The sequence below is a fragment of the Melanerpes formicivorus genome, unplaced genomic scaffold (genome assembly GCF_026170545.1).
Source record: "Melanerpes formicivorus ecotype bairdi unplaced genomic scaffold, bMelFor1.0.p_v2 SCAF_14, whole genome shotgun sequence".
Lineage (NCBI taxonomy): Eukaryota > Metazoa > Chordata > Aves > Piciformes > Picidae > Melanerpes > Melanerpes formicivorus.
In genome coordinates this window covers 12,962,710-12,983,759 of record NW_027142366.1, presented here as the reverse complement: position 1 = coordinate 12,983,759, position 21,050 = coordinate 12,962,710, and the positions used below count along the sequence as shown (strand labels likewise).

The 21,050-nt window shown below is 39.1% G+C and overlaps 1 protein-coding gene and 1 long non-coding RNA gene across 8 annotated transcripts in view; one reads left to right on the top strand and one right to left on the bottom strand.

Moving 5' to 3' along the window:
- MRTFB (myocardin related transcription factor B) overlaps window positions 1–13,610 on the bottom strand; it is a 72,693-nt gene extending 59,083 nt beyond the window's left edge. For 4 of the 7 annotated variants that reach the window (XM_068147085.1, XM_068147093.1, XM_068147092.1 and 1 more), the window contains exon 1: window positions 9,863–9,975. In XM_068147085.1, the coding sequence (XP_068003186.1) occupies window positions 9,863–9,957 (95 nt within the window). In that variant the 5' untranslated portion in view covers window positions 9,958–9,975. Of the gene's footprint in view, window positions 1–9,862; window positions 9,976–12,570; window positions 13,048–13,137; window positions 13,229–13,529 lie in introns of those variants that run through there. The other 3 variants (XM_068147089.1, XM_068147087.1, XM_068147088.1) reach the window with 3 other exon arrangements.
- LOC137445410 (uncharacterized) lies at window positions 13,356–20,148 on the top strand. Its single transcript, XR_010988400.1, has 3 exons — window positions 13,356–13,648; window positions 16,341–16,377; window positions 18,612–20,148. It is a non-coding gene; the product is annotated as an uncharacterized lncRNA (long non-coding RNA).
- The last annotated feature ends 902 nt before the right edge of the window (window positions 20,149–21,050 follow it).

Below are 21,050 nucleotides of genomic sequence, written 5' to 3'. Positions count from 1 at the left end.
TCTCATGCCTGCAGATCTCCACATACTGAAGTGTGTGTGTCGGGGGTGGGGGCTATTGTTTGCTTTTTGTGGGTTTTTGTTGTTTGTTTTTACAGTAAAACATAAGTGACATTATCATTTCAGAAGGAAGTGACTTGAATTCCAAAAAATTCAGTTCTTGGTACCAGTTTTAATATGAAGCAGTTAGGAGTAGGGTTAAAGTAATTGCAAGATGAACACATATTTACTGCCAAGAAATAAATTCAGTTCCTCTGGTCTGTGACAGAATTTTGTGGAAGGAATTGGTAAAATAACACAGGCTCCATGATTCTTTTGTGGCCAGCAAACAGTGTATCCAGCAGAATCTATTTATGTAACTAAAGTTGACAAAATGTATGATAACCAAAACACTTTGATTGCATTTGATAGCTCACGTCTGAAAAAAGGGTCAAATATTTACATGAACACATCATACAATTGCTAAACATTTTGGTGTCATGTTCTAGAACCAAGCATTTCTTAAAAAAGAAAGATTAAATATACAGAGCTTTTCACAAGAGGTGCTCTGACAGTTCAGAAAATAATTAGCAACTGATCACTCAATTGGATCATATTCTTTAAGAATTCCCCTCCGTGTTCAGTCTTTTGATTGCCAAAATGCTGATCTGTCTTCAAAAAAAAAGTTGGTCGAGCATCTAAGTCATTTCAGAAAAGGTTAAATCGCCCCACAATTTCATCTGTTTGCTTAGCTACTTCAAGATGTTCCCATTTATGACTAAGTTGCAGGTGCTATTCTGTTTATTTTGCTGCTTGTAAACTAAGCCCTTGAATTGAACAAAGCAAGGAAAGCACTAGGATTCAAGTCAGAGGAAGGAACTGCATGCCTGTTTCCCGTTTAACATGCTACTTCATACCTTCCTAAGCATGACTGAACATTACACAACCATTTCCAGAAAATGAATTTTTCTGGAAAAAGACAGACTTTGCTGCTTTTTCTTTCCACCCAGTTACAGAGATTAGCAACATTTTATTTGTGTAACAAGGAATGATATTTAACCTCTTTAAAAATACAACCAACTTCTACAGGGCAGAATTTAACTTATTACTTACATGCACCAATAAAATAAATACAAATTAGACATAGATTCAAAATAATGTAACATTGTTAAGGATTACTGGCAACTTTTGGGGGGATCTTACACATATCAAAATGATTATCAGAACTGCAACTCAGCAGACACCTGCAGATGACATTCAGTCATAATGTTAGGGAAACATAGAAAATCTCCTTTTCACAAACTTTTTGCTGCATATTGACTTGCACCACTACAGCTACATTCAGATACTAACAATACAAACAATAATGTGAATTAGCACCCCTGGAAACTTGTTGCTCTTCTGAAACTAAAACTTGTGAAATTTAACCTGCTAATGGACCCCCCCAAAAAAACCACAACACACAAACCACCAAACCCAAACACTTAGAATGCACTTAAAAACAAAACAAAACAAAAAACAACCCACAAATCAGCTTTTTTATATTCTCCATGCATTCTTTACTTGATTTACACTAACTGATTTGGAGTTATTCTAAGATGTTCTCTTTTCTGTTTTCTTATTTATGATCATTTCGCTACCCTGTAAAAGGCATGGCAGAACATTACAATCCATATTTAGCTGCTGTAAATGACTGGGTTTACTTTGCAAGTTATCAGAAGTATTTAGTCTTTTTTATTCTACCTAGAAATACATCCAAGGCCTACTACTAAACAATTAACATGTCTAGTTTGCAAGTTCACAGGACCGTCTCATCTTTTCAGCAATTCAGTTTACTTTGGATGATGAGATATATTTTGAATGGAAATGGAAGCATGATTAAGGGCTAATTAAAGGTGGTGATGGAAATTTTAAGATTTATTTTTCATATTAAAAACCAAACAAAAAAAATTGCTGTCCTGCTTAGACAAAACCATTAGGTGAGCTACAAGGGTAAGATTTTGAAGGCTCTCCTAGAGCTCTCAAAGATAGCTTGTATTCGTCACATGCCTGCTGTGTCGGTATGATAGATCTTTCTCAAATAAACTGAGGCAGTGATAAAATTTTGGCAGTTCCACAGTTGAACTCCATGCTATTGCCAATTCTTCTACTCAATACATGTAAGTTCAAGTCAGAATGAGGTCAATGTACTTCTCATTTCTTACATCCAGCTGCTACAGGAACTGGGCAAATATGTATATTTATTTGGCTTTAAAGTATTACTTTCCATTACAAACTTTAAAGGAAAAGGCACAGTTGTTTCATCACATATATCAGCTATCATTTACATTCGTGGCTTCAGGAGGACAATCTCCTCCTTGGTCTTCAGCTGATGCTTTCTCAGTTACACCTACTGATAGGTTAAAGAAAGGTTATTACACCTTACCTGGAAGCAAACAGAAGTGTGTCACATTACATTTGGTTACAGTGAACCACTGCTCAGCTGTTCATATTCCACACTGTATGAAGTGACTTAATTTTTTACACAACAGTGACAAAAGGTCAGAATACAAATGTAATTACATCAGTTGTAACAGGCTTATACCTTGCAGTGTCTTCCAAAGAACTAAGGTTTTGGGGGTTTGTTTTACAGATACAATAAGGATGCATACTAAAAGAATGCTGAATTCCTAGCATTTAGGCACAAACTTTTAGGTAGAAAACCCAAACCACAAAAAAACAACCCTAAGTTCCTTGGAAATTAAGCAAAATATATACCACAAATATAGTATTATGATTAAAATACCTTGTTAAGGACAAAATAACAGCCTTGACTGAACAAAAGCCAAACTTTTACTTCTCAAACCAAGAGCATTTCTTCTAACAAGGCCAATATTCCTCTCTGCAAACAGGGTGAGACCACAGGAAGGAATATCACTTATTGTTTCTTTATAAATGCAGAACCAAGATTACAAGTGATCAAGCTTAATCCCCAGATCAACACCCATATTCTAAATAACCAGAAAAAGCATGTTATTAGTACAGTGCCTGAAAACACTAATATTCTAAACAGTTTAATGCTATAATCCACAGTCCATGCCCTCAGTGCTTTAAGAACCAATTTCTCACGATCTCCAAAGCTACAATGAACTTGAACTCCATTTTCCATACTGAAATTAGCTAAAGATTAGTAGGGCAGAAACCCTGGGTGAGGAGAGTTATGTTGCCTAAAGCCACTTTCAAAGACGTCTTATCTGTTGAACTATATTGTGTGTTCCAATATTTCATTCCCTACAAAACTGCTTGCTTAAAAATAAATAAATAAAGGTAGATGGTAACCATATAATTGTTTACAGCTGATTTCTGCACAAATTGCTACTCAACAGCTGTAACATATCTAAATTCTGTATGTCTTGAGATAATACAACTTGAAGTGAAAAAAGCCATTAAACCTTCCCCTTCTTATAAAATAATATTGAAAAATCTCATCTCCCTCAGCTATAAACAAACGTTAAAAAGTCCTCTCCTTAAGCAGGATTGCCAGTAACCAAGAATAAACTGAACAAAACCCAAACATTAAAGTCTTCAGAAATACTTAAAACCTCAAGCACCACTCAACACAGTTAAACAGAATAAAAGACATTTCTGAATTAAGAGACACCATTCCTGGAGTCTGCTCTGCTAATAGAGGAAGCTCCTGTGAAACACTGCATTATTACTACAAAACTTAAACAGCTCTTACTACAGGTTAACATAGATCACCTGCCACCACTAGAGTGCTACTTCAAATGTTCCTAAAAATTGAGCTATACTTATTGACTCTTTAGGACCAATGGTATGGTGACTGCATATAGGGCACTTCTGTTTGAACCACCAAGTCCACTTGCAATTGTGCTGGTTGATGAAATCTCCAGACTCTGGGATGATTTTCATCACCCAGTTTCTGGCTTTGATGCTTCTGACCACACTGGTGGGTCAGCTGTTGGCATGGATACTCCTCATCCACAGAGGGCTCAATCAGCTTCACAAGTTTGAACAGAGTTACCTTTCCTAACTTGGCTAGCCTGAACTGAAATGGAAAACAAACATGGGCAGGGAAAACTCTCTGGTAGGGGTGGAATGGGAGGTTCCACCAAAAGACAATGTGTATCATCTTAACCATGTTTCAGTAAATTCTGTGGGTGAATAGTTCTTTCCTCTCTGCTGTGCTTCAAATGTGGAGTAAACTTCAGGAGCTGCAGCATGTAAAATTAAAAAATAATAATAATAATAATAATCCTTAAAGCGTGGACTGAAATATTTTTAATCATATTTTCCTAATATCCTTCTGCATAATGCTAATGGTGAAGCTCTTCCTGAGCATTTCTGTTCATGAACACATTAAAACAGAGTACAGTAAATGCACAAACTCATAAGCCTAAAAATACTTCAAGCCATAATTTCTCTCCTACATACTAAGTTCAATTTTATTTGTATACTAGACATCTTTGGCCTTGAGCAGCACAACAGAAAACATATTTCTTTTAGTAGTCCTTCTGACATACAAGGCATTTCTATCATTTAACAGCCATCAGCTTTCATTTACTAAGGTAAGTATGATTCAGAACACTATGGATAGATCCATTTACCAACACTAAAACACACAGTGTATTTAATCACTCATAAATCAAAAAAAGGCTGAAAATATAAATCAAGGCCACTCTTTCCTCAGACCCTTTTTCTTTTTAATAGCATTAAAACATATTTTTGTAAAAAAAGATACCACCAAGTTTTATTAGAAGCACTGCTGGAAAACTACTGATAATTAAATGAAAACAAGATATTAAATATTACCTCATGGGATATGATTATTATATCTCAGGCTTCTCTTTTTCTTTTGGCTTATTTTCATTATTTCTTTTCTGGCATCACATCATAGTTCATTTTTTCCCCAGATCACTTCAGTACCTGCTTTCCTTCTTGATTTCTCTTCCTGAATTATCTTTTTTTTTTTCCTATTCTCCATGTATCACTAAATCACTTCCAATTTACCCACAAAAAAATGCTCTTTATATCATCTTTTCTTCTCTTGACCATGTTCCTCAGCCAGCCAAGACAAGGCCTGGATTAGACATTCAAAAGCCTACCTACAGATGTCAAGAATCCAGAAAAAGGTGCTATGGATTTCTGTCTTCTGGGCTGGCCCCATGACTGCCCCAAATATTTGAGAAGCAGTATATTTAGGACTATGTTCACAAGCCTCCTGTCAGCTATCAATCTGGTTTATTCTGCAGAAAAGTAATGTACCTTCTAGTGTTTTTTCCATCTTCCATTTAATATTTCTCATTTGTCTCCATATTGTTCACCTTAGCTTCTGCTCAGAACTTCTTCAGGACAGAGAAAGATGAACTACTGGCTGAAGCAGGTTGTTACCATCTGCATTTCACCCTTTGCCGCAGAGACTACCTTTCTGTTTTCCCATGATGAGTTTTAAAAATCAGGCGTATTTTACAGGACTTGGTAAAAGAGCTGTCAAATTGGCAGAACAGAGGAAGGGTGGAACATTTGGCAGAGGAAGGAGGGAGTCATTAACCACTCAACTTGGATCTACCAAGCCAGAACAGTTTGCCTCACCATTCTGATCTGATTCCAGAAGAAATCACCAATTACACTTTATGTTATTCATAGAAGCAAAGGAAGTGGGTTGAAACTGTCTACAGATGTAGACTGAATTATTTACAGCTTAATTCACATTGGAAGATTTACAATTCCTGTAACCATAAAGATGGTTTACATTTTGCAGAAACAGCATTTCATCAGTACATCACGTGAAAGTATTTGAGTGCTGCTATGCTATTGGACATCAGCATAAAGAAGCATTACTGTAAATAACCCAGACAAATGCAGAAATAATGAAGACTGTATAATAAAGCAGTAACTTCTAGAAACAATGTCAGTGAGCACTACCCTTAACCAGGATATTCAAATCTGCCAGCTGTACAGAAACTCCAGGTGAAATACAGAGTTGAATACATTAACCAGAAAACTGAGGTTTGCAGCCATTCCTGTAACTTTACACACAGTGGTATGACAATGTTGTGATTATGTTCAAAATTTACCTAAAACATGTACTAAAACTACAGAAACACTGGACATTTTAAAAGAAAGAACAGCAAGTCCCACACAGTGGCCTGTCAACTGATCAGCTTTACTTTTGGAACTAATCCTCAGTATTCAGTCACAGCACACACATCCACCACTTATTTGCTAATGGTATATAAGTTCTGAATTTCTTACCTGAAAAAACTTAACACTTACAAAAATACATTAATCACTATGAGCTCACCTACTCCTCTGAGTACAAGCATTAAATCCTGCAGTTTTATCGAAAAAACCCACAACCAAAACCCCAGTTTGTAAGAGTGAAAATGTGAAAACAAGAACTGGAAAGCAAGCACAGCTTTAGTGTCAATTTTGCATTCAATTTCATAGCAAATGATGCTGTATAGTGATACTAAATCAATAACAGTCTGAATTTATCTCTTTTTACCATTTTCTTACTAGAAACCTCCAGAAATTCATTTCCTTCTGTTGGATGCACAGCACAAGCAAAGCTATAAGAAGAAAACCTATGACAAACATACTGCCATCCAAAAATAATTATTTTATTGACTTGAGCAGAAAATCTAACATGTCAGTGCTAAACAGCGTGAAGAGCTGATTCAAAAAGGTTAAAAAATTATTTCCTAATTCACATAATTTGCAAGTCTTTAACAAAACCCTTAGAAATATATTTAAAGTGTATTTATAGAGAGTATATTGAAAATCATTAGCAAAACATTGAGATATTTCTTTTGGTTACCTGAGTTTGTGCTTTCCATGGAAAGATACTAAGATGGCATTTTTAAAAGAAAGTCCTTAAAAATAACCTACCAAGTAACATGATACCATAATGAAAAAGCAAACACTCTGAAATAGTCGAGAGATTTATTAGTCCATTCAAAAATGCCTAAAATAATAAACAAATGGTACAATTCAGAGCAATTGTAACCAACATAAAGATTGCATTCAATTCTGTGTAGCAATCTCAGCACAGTCAGCAAGCTCAATTTCCAAACTACATATACTCCAGGGCCCTCATCTGCCTGCTGACCACCAAAGAAAGATTATAAAAGCACAAACACACTTCTTTGCTTTCCCATTTCCCAAGTCACTTCCATACAGAAAGATGGCTAAGTCACACCATACAAAACCACTGGTAGCACAGGCACTGTGAACAGTGTTCTAAACCACAAAACACCATTCACAATGACATCATGTTTTCTCAGATAACATTTAAGTACAAGCGGTTACTTTACTACGCCCACAGTTCAGTTTGCACTGAACACCTATCAGTGTCAAAGAGGTTACCTAGACACAAACACTGAGGTGTAAGAAGGAATACACCCACAATGACATTCATACAGATTTCCTTGCTTGTCACAGCTATTACTTTCCTAAAATGTTAGTAATGTTTCTAATTCTTGAAAAGCTTTAAGTACAAGTTCACCTTTGTACAACCATAAACACTCACTTAAACCTTGGTTGAACTACAACTTTACCATTTTTTACTATTTTACTTTTCCAAAGAAAAGGAAATTAAGGATTGTGGCAGCAATGGAACTAGACAGCCTGTCAACATCTGGGAGTCTATGTCTCTCCTACCTTTTTTTGTATTGGAGATACTGAGAAACTTGCCATTTCATGATACCCATAATACCATTGATGTCTGAACCAAACAGGGTATTAAGTGGACCTTACTGGAAGACACTAATGACATGAATTCTACTATAATGAGTTTGGTGAATTTTTATGAGCAAGCTCTTTTAAATTTATTATAAAGAATAACTGGCAAATGGTAACGTCTCTAGAATTTTAAATCAAGTTTTCAGCAACTGTTCCTTAGTCCAGCAGACTCTTAATATCAGAAACAAAATGTGGAAATAAGACTACAGTGCCCCAGCCTTTTCAGGGATATAAATTAGGGCTAATTGTCTCATAAATCCAAATTGAGAAGGGTAGAAAAACAGTAGGGTTTTTTCTTTTTGTCTTAACTTTTTATGTTTTGTTCATTTGGCTTTCACTAGTCAGTGTGAAGATCAAAAATGATCTTAACTATGAATTCTCTCTTTGTTGCCATTGGCATCATGCCCAGGTTTAAGCCAGTTTTCAAACATTTAATTAATGGCTTAAGCCAAGTACTCACATATGAAATCTTCAAATACTGTCTATTGAATCAACAATCACAGAGATTCAGTTTATTGCACAAGTGCAAAACTGCTGTATTAACATCTGGCTTTAATAGTAGTAACCTGAACACTAATAAATTCTGTAATGTGCATTTGCTTTGGAGTTCCAAGATATGGAAGATTTTTGTGGCTGTGGCTTCAACAGAGCCAATAACCCCAACAAGGAGTTTTACAGCAGCTGTGAATCTTTACCACAGAAGAAAAGTTTGAAGAAATTTTATTCCATAATTAATATTATGCAACTTAAGCTCTCAAACTTCAAATGATAAAACTTCTCAAGAAACAATGTAAGGAGTACTACTTCACTGTGAATAACTTTATTTAAAGAAGGAAACATGAAACACTCATGGTTGTCAAGTGCAAATAAGCTTAATTTCAGTTACCTCTTATTCAGGCATGCTGCTAAAAAGGTAGCAGATATACTCAAGAGTAAGAAACAAAGGTTGCAGATTTACTAAACAAGGACACAGTGTGTACTTGTTTGCCAACCTAATCAAACCTGCTCTTCTGCCTGAATGCAACCCCCAAAACACACCTTACCTTCAGGTTAAAGGAAGCTCCCCTATCTTTAAGCATTTCCAGCTGCTAATTTTTGCCTAGCACTACAGCTGTGGGGCTTGTTGGAATACATTACTGCTCCAGACACATACCACCTTCTGTGTGTATTGAGGAGATTTTGTACATCTTGCTCTTCTATTCCCTGGAGCAGTTCTTAACTATGAAAGTTGTTTGCAGTGTCTGGCTCTTTCTGCAGAGGTGGTGCTAATGCTCTGTTTCATCTTAGAGGGGCCTCAGCAGAAATTAGCAAGGAGGCTTTAAGACTGATACACTGTCTCAGTTATTCTGAAAATAAAGCAAACAACCCCACCCCTGCCCCGGGTCTTTTTTCTTATACCAAAGATAGAGAGGGGGCAAGATCAGAATTTTCACCATTTTGGTAGCAGCTGAACATCAGAGGCACACAGCTCCAAAACAGAGAATGGTTTTGCTGAAGTAACGTAAATTCCCTAGTTTATGAAGCTGCTCAAGTCCCTTCCTATTAACTACTAAAACAGAATTCTGCCAGCAGCCATTAAGCAATACTGGTTACTCCCTTCAAGAAAGAAGTTTCCTCTCCATCTATAACTGGATTTATTTAATCAAAACAAATTGGGTCTGGTGGTACTTCAGAAGTGCTGTGCTGTGAAGTGCTCTGACACCGTGCTGGCACCAGCTTGAGTTAGTGCAGGATAACTGTTAAAAATAAACAAAATGCTATAGAGGTCAAAGCTTTAGCTACCAATAACAAAACTATTCATAAAAAGTCTAGCATAATTTGTAAAGGCTTGCAAGCATGACAGTCCTTTCAAAAAGAGAAAAGAGTATTTAATCAACAAAAGAGTATTTAAGTCAAAATTCTAAGAAGTCATTAAAAAAACCCACTCATATCAAATGGCAAAGCAAAACCAGCATAACTTGCTCTTAGCTTATGTAACACTGGTACTACATATCCCCAATTCCTGTTTGTATGAGAATGTATCTTTCAGAAAACCTTCAATTTTAAAAGGCCTGTTAACCCAGTACACTTTAAATTGATACACTACTCAGTAACCCCCCTCTATTTAGAAAGTTTTAATTATTTTAAGATATACAGCACTTACTTGGTATCTCTAGCTTCCTCCTGTAGTGTCTGCTTCAGCACATTTCTGGTCAATTGGAAAGTGAAGATAGGGGGGGGAAAAAAAAAAAAGGTCATAAGGATCCTTTATTTTAAAAGTTACATATTCTATTTCACCTAAGAAATTCAAATCTTTAAAATCCAAGTAATTCTTTCTTAGTTTTTGTAGTTTTGATAAGGCACGTTGTTAAAAATTGATAAACTAATTTCAATATGCTCTAAGATAATTTCTAACACCTTTGATATTACTACTCAAATTCTAACACATCATCTATCATACCTCTGGCAAGAATTGTGCTGAAGGTGCACCTCTTAATTGATACACCTCTTAATTCTTAATTAATTCAGCTACAATATAAAAGACCAGTCCTACTTCCTAAAAGTCCATTTTGCATAATTCCTTAGAGCTGGAATGTCTTCACACTTGCAATTTCACATGCCAATTATATCTATGCATTATAACTTCAATTAATAACAGAAACACATTTCAGTTTTCTACATTCCAACAGATGGGAATCTTTATAAAGAAAAATAAAAGGAAACTGCTCACCAACACATCTTAATTTTTTGCTACGACAACGCAAACCTATCTGTTCCATCATCAACACTGCGATTATTAGCATACTTTAGAGTATGTGTGCACATATATGCATGCATACACAGACACATACGGGTATGTCAGTGGAAACCTACTGCAGGCTAAAGTGACAAAAGTTACAAAAATTACATCAATAAATCACAAGTTGTCTTTAAAGCTGACGTTTAATATATGTCTCCTACAACATTAATGAAGTTTTCCAGTTTGGGCTTTGCACCCCTAGGTATTGGCCTAAAAGGTCCCATACATTGCCCAGTCACACAAGGTTGCCTTTGTTCTGAGCTATGAACCCTGACAGAGATTTTCTTCTTTTAAAGGCTTGTGTGCCCGAAGGCTGAAGCTGATGCTATGGTTTCTATACCTATCAGTGAAAGAGGTTAAAATTTAAACATATTGAAAACCAAATGAAAACACACAAGAGGAAGAGGTTACAAGGCAGAAACACCAAAAAGGCCCAAACCCAGAAATGGCCTACAAATAAAAAGTATTCCCTCTTCCTACCAGGAATTGTAAAATCAGTAAGCTAAATGCTGTTTAAGAAAATCCCCAAAGCAAAGCACAAACCACGACAAAGTATATTCTTTATCCAATATAGTAATAATCCATAATTTCATCCATTATCTAATTTGACTTCTAGGCTAACAAGCAAGGGCTCCAATTTATTGATAATTTTATGTGCAGAAATGCTAAATTTGTCTGAATATCTCTGTATTAACCTCCACCTTTGAAGTTTTTTTATGACTCATTCAACAGAATCCCACAAATTAAAAATAGCATTAAGGTGATTTTCACGCTGCTGTAAAACTGCTCCTAAAAATTCACTTTTATCATTCCATTTTCCACATTTCTCCAAACACAAACATGCTGTGAAAATTGTTCTGCACTTCCAATAACATCCTAAGTATTTTTAGCTTCCAGATGATTTTATTTTCTTAATAACTGGTGTGATTACCAGACAGCACTCTGTCAAATTTTAAATGCAAGTTGTACCACTAAATCATAATTTACTGTAACTAATTATGCAGGAAAGAAAACTTCAGGAAGAAACTATGCAAAATGTCAAACATCAAGAAAATAATCTTATGAAATGCCAGCTGTGCTTCTGCTGAGACCTTCAGCACACCAGTGAATTCAAAACCTGGGGATATTTCCACTGTAATGGGAAAGAGTGTGAGAAAGGAGTGTAATCACCTTGCCATAAACAAGAACTTTTGAACATGTCATACTCACTGTACAGTGTAAGTTGCTGTATTGTTTTTTTTTCCTTAAAAGGTGACTGATATTAATCTAAATCTTTTAGACACGGAGAGCAAAACAATGAGATTTCATGGTGCTGTTCATGAAATATGCACAAGATAATTTTCTGATATTTACTTCATGATTCAACTAATTACTCACTTTATTGTAAATCGTGTACTTCGTATTTCAGCTAGTACAATGAGGTCCTAGTACAATCTCTCTCGACTACACTGAAGTAGCATAGCAGCAGTTACCGGCACTGCAGTAAGAAACCAGCAAAGAACTACATGAACTGGATAAACGCAAACGTACTTGCTGGCATAACAGAAAGGCACTGCAGCACAGCTCTTAACCTGCTCCCTTCGTTCCCAACAATGTCACTCTCGCAAGTGCTAACTGATTTATGTGCACCTCAGATGCACACCTGTGCATACAACTGCTGCAGATACTCTTGTTATTTTCTGTACAAAGACTATTAACCGAGTGCCAGCTAGAATCCATACGTTTAATAATCACAAACCAAACGCTTGGATCAAGGGCAGCTGCTCTTTTAACAGGCATGTGAGCCTACACTCTAATTGCATGATTTTAGCCATCGAGAGGTCTCAACTTTATTGCTTTAAACAAGTAAAAGCTCTCGTTCCCATGCCGGTGTTTTTAACGCCAGGCCCTGCAGTTATGCCTTTCTATCCAAAGGTACCGCACCTCACCCAGGACTTTTGTGTGCCTTACTAAAAAAATGATCGCAAAAAAAATTAATAAATGAAATCCGTGACGGCAGTGCAGCAGAAGGAAAATCTATCAGCACAAGCTCGGCAGAAGTCGAGCTGGGCAACACTCCCGGGGAGACGCACCGATGCGAGATTTGCCGGCACCAAGACCCCTCGCCGGGCGGACTCCACCTGCGCGGCCCTGCGGCGCCGAGAGTTCCCCCGGCAGGGCTGAGGGACCGCAGCCACTGCCACCGTCGCGTCCCCAGGAGCTGGCCCTGCGGGGATCCTGCTCTCCTCCGGCAAAGGAAAGAGGGGGAGGCCGCCACTCCCGGCCCCCACCAGGGGCGGGCGGGCGGCCGCCCCTCCTGGCGCCGGGCCCGGACGGCGAGGCGTACTCCTACACGCCGCAGCTTCCTTAAGATGGCTCGGGCCGGTGCGAGCGGGCGGCCACCCGCGGGCGGGGCAGCAGGCTACCTAGTAGCCAAGCGGAACAGCTGGCCGGTGGCTGCTGTTCACCGCCCTCCGTCCTCTCCGCGGCAGCGGCCCGATCGATCGACCCCGCGGGCACAGCGCTGCGGCCATTCCCACTGCCGCCGCCCCCCCCGTCACGTGGCGAGTTCCACCGCGGACCCCCCACGCGGGATCGCGGCCGAGCGGCGGCACCGTCCACCCCCCGCTCGCTCCCCCCCCTCTCCGCCGCCCGCTCACCCCCGCTCGCCGCCGCGGACATGTCCTCTCGCGAGCTCTGCGGCCGGGACCGCCCTCGGGCGCGCGCCCCGGCGGTTGGCCCGCGGGCGGGGGCGGGGAGGCCGCGCGCTAGTGCTCTGCTGTCGCCTCACACACGTGGGACGCGGGAGGCGCGGGGGCGGGAAGGGGGCGGCTGCATCCGGGCACTCGCGCCTCTCAGCGGGGCGGTGGAGGCTATGGGTGCGCGCCGCCTCTGACTGCGCTGCCTGTCCCGGCTGCTCTCCGGGAGTGTTCGCGGGGGCCGCTTCCCTAAGCCTGACGTAAAACGGTCCCCAGTCCCTCGCCCTACCCCCGAGGCGGCGTCCTGTGAGGGCTGTTGCCCAATCTCAGGTGTCTCTTCGCTCTGTACCTACCTGGCTGATGGCGGGAGGGTCACGCCAGACTGCCCCCGTGCCCCGTCTTGGGGGTGGCAGGGCCCAGCCGAGGGGCCCGGGGCTGGGCGGGATTGCTGCGGCGCTGAGGCGAGCCTGCGGTGAGTAGAGCACACCTCCCCGGGGCGGTTCCCGCTCCGCGACCTGCCAGGTGGTGCAGTCGCACGAATTCGAAATTGAAGAAAAACTCGGGTATGGCTTCAAATTTCGGTGGTGCAAACACATCAGCAAGATGGGACTCGTAGCTCATGTGTTTTCCCTTCAGGCTTAGCTATAAATATCTGAGGTGACAACTCGATCAAACATCTAGCTAGTCAGGAGGAAAACACCATCATTTCTTAGAAGAGGTTTTAGAAACACAATGTACGCTTTAGAACGTGCAAGAGTAAAAAGAAGGCAAGCAGAATGCGAGCAGGCACGCACGCAGCTCGGGTGTCTTGCGTGTGTTGTGCAACAGCGTGCTCGCAGCAGGGAGTCTAACACCTGGACTCTTACAAAAGGAGCTAGTCTTATTCCATGAGTGTATCAGGCCTATCATTATGCAACTCTGCTTTTGTTCTGGGATTTTGGGTTTTGTGGTTGGCGGGTTTTTAGCTCACAGAGTAAGAACGGGGCTACCCTTGATGCAGTAGTCCAGTACAGCTCTATTATTTGCAACTTGCTAGTGTCCAGGAACTTGCTAGGAGACTACACTGTACTGGTAACATAGTAACAATACAAAACATGGTTCCCCGCTCGGAACAGTTTTTCAGTGCCTTTGCTCAGCGGATAAACCACACGTGCATGAACCCCCATGCGTTAAAAAACACAAACACCTTGATTTTTAATTTCTTACGGTTCTAAGATGCTAAACAACGTGCTTATATATTTTATTATAGACAGCTGCTTATGGGGCTTGGAAGGGTTATTTGTTTTGCTTTTTAAAGCAGGATACATGTCTTCTAAATTCCTTTAGACTACAGTTAGATTTGTATCAAATTTCAGATACAAATTAAAACCAGTAGTGACCTGGAAACTTAGGAGTGACCTGTGTAAAGATCTCATTAGAAGCTGTCATTTGCTCTAGATTTATTTCCGTCACCCTTCAAATAAAATAGTTCAAGTGGAAGTCTGCTGTTAAAACCAGGAATGTAAACAACTGCAAGTGACTACTCAGGATTGCAAAACAGTTAAGGTGAAATTGAATAAAACTAATTCATATCTAAAATTTCATATTTCTAGAAAATGGAAAAAAGCTGTGTAGTGGCAGAGAGATTAAGATTTTGGCACTACTTTGTCATTACATTATTTGGAGAAGGTCCTGAAACTTTGGAAGCTAAAGCAGAGAGATTATAAAAAGAAGAATTCAATTGATGTCTCTTGTGGCCGAACATAATTTTCTCAAACTGAGAGAAATGATGTTCTAAATTCAGGACAAAAGGCAAAAAAAAGTAACAGATGCTTGTAACAGGGAAGTAAGAGACTGATACAGTTCAAAGAACTGTGCATTGAACAGCTGTTGGAATGCCTTTGGTTCAAGGCCTTTTTGCAGAGACAAATGCTTCTACAATGGCCAGAAACTTGTAGAGATAATGAAAGCTGTTTAGAAACTCGTACTGTTCTATTTGTGTTTTAACACAAACCAGGGATTCAACCAAACAGAGCTCCATTTGTTATTTATTTATTTACATTTGGTCTTAAAGGACAAATCTAGGAGGCTTCATCAAGCCATGCAATGACCATGCCTAGAACATACATATTGTTCTTCCAAAATCACTAGATGTTTGGTGGTGCCCTGCCTATAAAATTTTCTACTTCTTAAAAAATGTCTTGGGAGTGAAAAGTTGATACAGAAAGTTCTAGGAAAACAAATAATTCAACAAGAATAACACTAATGCTTCTTTGTGTTCCTGGAAACACAAGACATCCCCTGCTACAGAAAGATGATACTGACAAAGTTCAGTCTCCTTCTTCACCTTTTTTGGTTTTCTTTGTTAGCCAAAAAACTTTACAAACCAGACACATAAAAAGATCTGCAGTAGTTTCAGGTGACAGGAACATATAAATCATATTTCTGCCTTGTATATAAGAATCAAAGTTACGTGATTGTTGCAGAAATGCGGATCATAGCTTTACAGAATGTACAGAAGATGGAGAAACAAGCAAGGACAAGAACATTGTGCAAGAGGTGTAAAATCTCTTTCATGTCCAGGTGTAGTGTAGATTATTCTTACTATGTCAGCTGTTGTGTGTATTAAGGCATTGTCAATTAAGTGACTACAAAGGCATAGACATGGCTCATGTTATGGCATACTTTGAGTTTTCCATGATGAGGAATATGACAGAATACTAAAATCCTGGAAAGAAACAAGAGGCAAAGATGTGTTAAGAGGCTGACATTAAACACAGCTGTTACTCATTTCTTGGAGGTATTTGTGCTTTTTAAAACAATGTAGTGATACTGTCCAGTGAAAAGGAAGATGCATTAAGAGCATCAAATAACTACTTGAAAAACAGTTTGTCCAGTAAAATCACTCTCTGGAAATTGTCCAGCTCCACACAATAAGTCTTGTCTCTCGAGCACCACCTTTCCTGTCTTGGGTATGGGTATGAACATATACAGCATTTCCTTCTTATTACAGAAAAGTTCAACTATGGCACTTGGCATTTGCCTCTAAGAATAACACTGAGCTCTGTATTATCTTTCTTGCAATAGAAGTAAGCATAAAAAACAGAGGTACAATGATTTTAACTGCTGGGGTTGTGCTGCTGTTTGAAAAGATGAGTCTAACTCTCCTGTTCCTTTCAAACTAGTGTCCTGCAGTTAAAAACTGATGAACATTGAAAGCAGGTAAGTGACACAATATGGATATTTTAATATCCAAATAATGTTTGTTGTAATCTAAACCCAGTATGTACTTCATCATGCAATTGTAAGCTGTATAATTCAGGCCAGGAGTGTTTATTTACTGAAACAGTGCAAAAAATATTCCAGAAATTATTCAGAAACTGCAGCTGCTTTTCAGTTTTAGTAAAGGCTCCATATAAAGCCTTTGATTGTTATAGAGATGTAAATGCTGTGTTCAGCTTTGTTAATAAAGATAATTCATCATTAAAACATGCAATAAAAGTATTCTGCAACTAATTTTAAATTAGCACAAGAATGATCAAATTCAGCCACACGGTTTTGCATGGTTTTACATGTCAGAGTCATATCAAATACAAGCAGTAGTGAAATCATCAGTGTACTTGCTTGAGATGCCTCTGTAAAAATCTTACATATGACACCTTAATGTTTGATTTTTTTTTTTCCAAAAGCTTTCCATCAATTCTTTTCTCAAGCATATTGGAAAAGAGAAAGTTTATTTTATGTCTTCTAGATCAATGTGTCTGTGAGCAGGTTGATAACACCTCATTAATGTTCATAAATATCTAAAGGGTGAGTGCCAAGAGGATGGAGTCAGGCTCTTCTGTGATGTGCAGTGACAGAACAAGGGGCAATGGGTGGAAGTTGAGGCAGAAGAAGTTCCATGTAAACATGAGGAAAATATTTTTCACTGTGAGGGTGACAGAACACTGGGACAGGCTGCCCAGGGGGGTTGTGGAGTCTCCCTCTCTGGAGATATTCCAGACCCGTCTGGATGCATTCCAGTGTGATCGGGTATAGGTGATCCTGCTCTCCTGCTCTGGCGGGGGCATTGCACTAGATGATCTTCCGAGGTCCTTTCCAGCCCCTAATATTCTGTGATTCTGTGAAGACACTGGTGTCCAGAATGAGAATGCCTTGCTGTAACTCCTGTCTGTATCTACTGCTTCATATGAACCCGGAATTTCACTGCTGTTGATGCAATAACCAGTGCATCCAAACGACTAATTATCAATAGTAACTTGCTACTGTTGTCTATAGAAAGACTTTCTTTCAGTGCCTATGTTCTGTAGGTTTAATTTTCTTTTTCTGATATATAAATATTTGGTAACTATATACAAAAAGCCCACTAGCTTTCTGGGGAGGCAATTCGCATACACCACTATGTAAAGCCACTTTCTGTGTAAACTCCTGCAAAGAAGTTTAAAGAACCATGTTAGTGTACATTTTCAAGTGGTGGGGGTTTTTGTTAGCCTAATCTTAAGGCATTATGAAATTCATTTGTAACATCTTTCTCAAGCAGGCACTTGAAGCCTGTATCTGCTAACACAAATAACTGAAGTACTTCATTTAAAACACAGCTAAATTTATGTCACATCACAGACAAGCTTTTATTCATAGGTTACCTTGCCAACCACAATTAGCGCCCACTGAGATGAAGTGTATCTTACAATTACACCTCCTTACAAACAAATGCCCTGTCACTGAATTCTATTAAACAGAAGAAATTTAATGTTGTTGTTGTTGTTGTTTATAGGCATAAGAATTGTCTAGAAACTCTTACAATTTTTTGATGCTGTTTTAGAATGTGTTGGATGTATACTTTCATTGAGGCCCTGAAAAGAATATATTCACATTCATTAAAAAATCAATTTCTATGCATGAAATTAATAATTAAGCATTTCAGAGAATTTATGTAAATCTGCCTTTACCCAGGAGCACCTGTGAACCACTTTGAGGTTTTTTATGTTCAGGCTGCAATTAGTACCTAAGGTTTGGTTTTTTTTTTTTTGTTCATCATGAGTATTTATTGAATGATTAACCTTCAAGAGGTTTAATTACATGTTACTAGAATTCAAATGCCGAGAAAAGCATTTTGTAGTACGCATTCATTTTGTAGTACACATTCACTGTTCCAGGAATATTTGTCAGTTCTTCCAGTTTATCTATGGAGTATCCATAGTCCATAAAGGAAGAACTAACATTAGAGCTCAAGAGACAATCCAATACAGGATACAACTGCAGAAAGTGCTTGGGTTTAGGAAATTTTGACATGTCTAAGTCTCCTGGGTTAGCAGAGCCTGCTCTCACAAGCTCCACTCTCTCTCCCCACACAGATGGGTGGGAAAGTAACACAATCTCTGGGTTGAGGTAAAGAAGTGAGATACAGAGTTTTACTGGAACTGGTACAATGCACAATGACCTTAGCCTATTTGCAGAAAAGCACAGCAAAATCCAGAAGCAGCAGTAGAAGCCGATGACCTTGCCCCAACCCACAGCCAGCCCAGCAAAAGAGGCCAACACCCCAAAAACTGGAAACGGGAAGCAGAACCTGGAACAAGAAGCCTCTCCTGTTACAATCTGAATTTCAAGCCCCATGATGCTTTGCTCCAGTGAGCACTTTCATTTTGAAGCTGATATGACTGCAGCGTGGTATTGAATATCAGCAGCAGATTCAATCCATGACATTCTTCACCGTCTGTTCTACACCATCTATGTCATGCCCAGCAGCAACAACTCATCATTTTCTAGCCTCAGGGTTTATCTCCAGATATTATTCTTGGGAGAGACCTGTATTTCTCTGGGCAAAAGCTGGCCCAACAGTAACTGGTGGTTAATTTACGCTCATTCTCTTTAACCAAGTGTCCTGGGTTTGGCTGGGATCAGGTTCCAGGTGGTGAGCATTGTACATAACTTGCTTTGTGTATTCCATTATTAAGTATTGTTGTTATTATTACTTCTCTCTTCTGTCATCCTTTTCAATTGTTCTTTTCTCATACTTTTTCTCCTGAGTGTCCTCACCATCCCAACAAGGCACGGAAGGAGTGAGCAAGCTGCCCCATGGTGTTTAGTTGCTGGCTTGCTGGCTGTCACCATGACAGTGAGTTTACCAGTGTAGTGTGTTTGAATTGTAGACACGTGGAGCTAATTGTGGGCTATCAGTAGCCCGCAGTTTGTGAAAGATCCCGAAATCTTTGTAATTGCTTCTCTTAGCTTTCAAGAAGGAGGATTTCTGAAATTTCAGGTCATGCATGTAAGCCTTTGAGGGGTAGGTCTTTGCAGTGGGGATGTTTGGTATGAGTTTTGGAATGTTGGCAGCCAGCCCATTACTTCTAATTAAATGAGAGAAATAATTTCTCACACAGAGAGGTCGTTGATTTAATTTACATTTTTGTCAGAATGCCCAGAGTGTCAAATGGGTGGTGGATCATTGGAACAACATCCTTAGTACAGATTGAAAAAGTTAATATCATTAATTCACCACCACCATGGGAAAAATTCTGGGATTTGTTTATGCAGATTGAAACTGATGATGAATATCCAAACCCAAATGTGTGGTGTTCTTGCCTTTTCCAAGATGCAAGTTCAATTTCTCATGTAAAACTCAAGCTGGAGAGGCAAAAAGCACTTTGGTACTTGGGAGATGGAGGCTCTACTAATTTCTTGTTTGAAACTGGAGAGTCCATGGGCTACTTGTCCCAGGTAGTAATTGATGCCTTTTCACAAGGGATGCGGGTATCTCAGTGCTCATCTTGTTTTGTTCTAGAGCATTTTGAAACAGAATTATAATCAAAGCTTGGCAAAAGAACAGTTTAAAATGTAAAAATAGTGGAATGTGCGGAGGCTGCTGTTCATTTTGTAAGTCAAAGCTTGTGACTAAAGAATGCTGCTTAGCAACAGATGGGGAAAATCTGAAGGTGATCACATCATGTTGAACTCCTTGCAAATTAATTATTCATGTTCATCCTACCTTTTAAGCACCATCCTTTTCATGTCCCTCTTCTGCCTGTTCCTTGGGACTGTGTAACTGGCTTAATCATGGAACCCAGTTTTATCATCGCCCATGCTGATGCAGCTGTGACTCAGCTGCAGAGCTCTAGTTCAGTGTCCCACTATGCTGTACATAACGTGTGCAGATCTGTGTGGAACAGGACACAAAGGTGTCCCAGGAAGGAAGGACACCATGGACTACGCAGCTACTGTAGATAGCTGTTTTGTTAAACACATTTCTGTCTCAACTATCAGCATTCGCCACCAGCCCTTGTAGCTCCTCTGGACCTTCTCACATCTAGTGCACCAAAAATTTGACTTCATATGTCTTTTTTTATGCTTTGAAATAGCACAGGGTTGCTTTTTTTTCTAAGTTTGTTTTTCTTTTTTCCTTACAAAATTAATCAGATCCCAGATTGAAACCTTTATTTTATAAACATTGCTAATGAAATATTCTCAGATTGTGGCATTTGGGAAGCTGTAAAGATCCCATTTGATTCACTTGCCACTGCCATCATTCAGCATGCCTGGGGTAGAAATGTAATTACAAATGCAAATTGGCAAGTAGTGTTTGACTTATTCATCTGCAGATACTTTTTGTGTGAACCAGAACCTATGTTGACCAGGTCATTAATCAGTTTGGCAGGCTTAAAATGCAAACACCTCATACCCAACTGAAAAATTAATTTGCATAAATAGTTAAGTAAACAGAGGTTTGCATATGCACCACCAGATGAAATCTTGCTTGGCAGGTGGTAAGAAGTCTTTGATGGGATGTTTGTACTCTTCACTTCAACTGTTAAACTGTAGTTTTGACACCATGCTGTGTAGGAGTTCTTTACAAAAGTTATATTTTTCTTTGTTTCCTCTTAGCCATAACAAAAGGC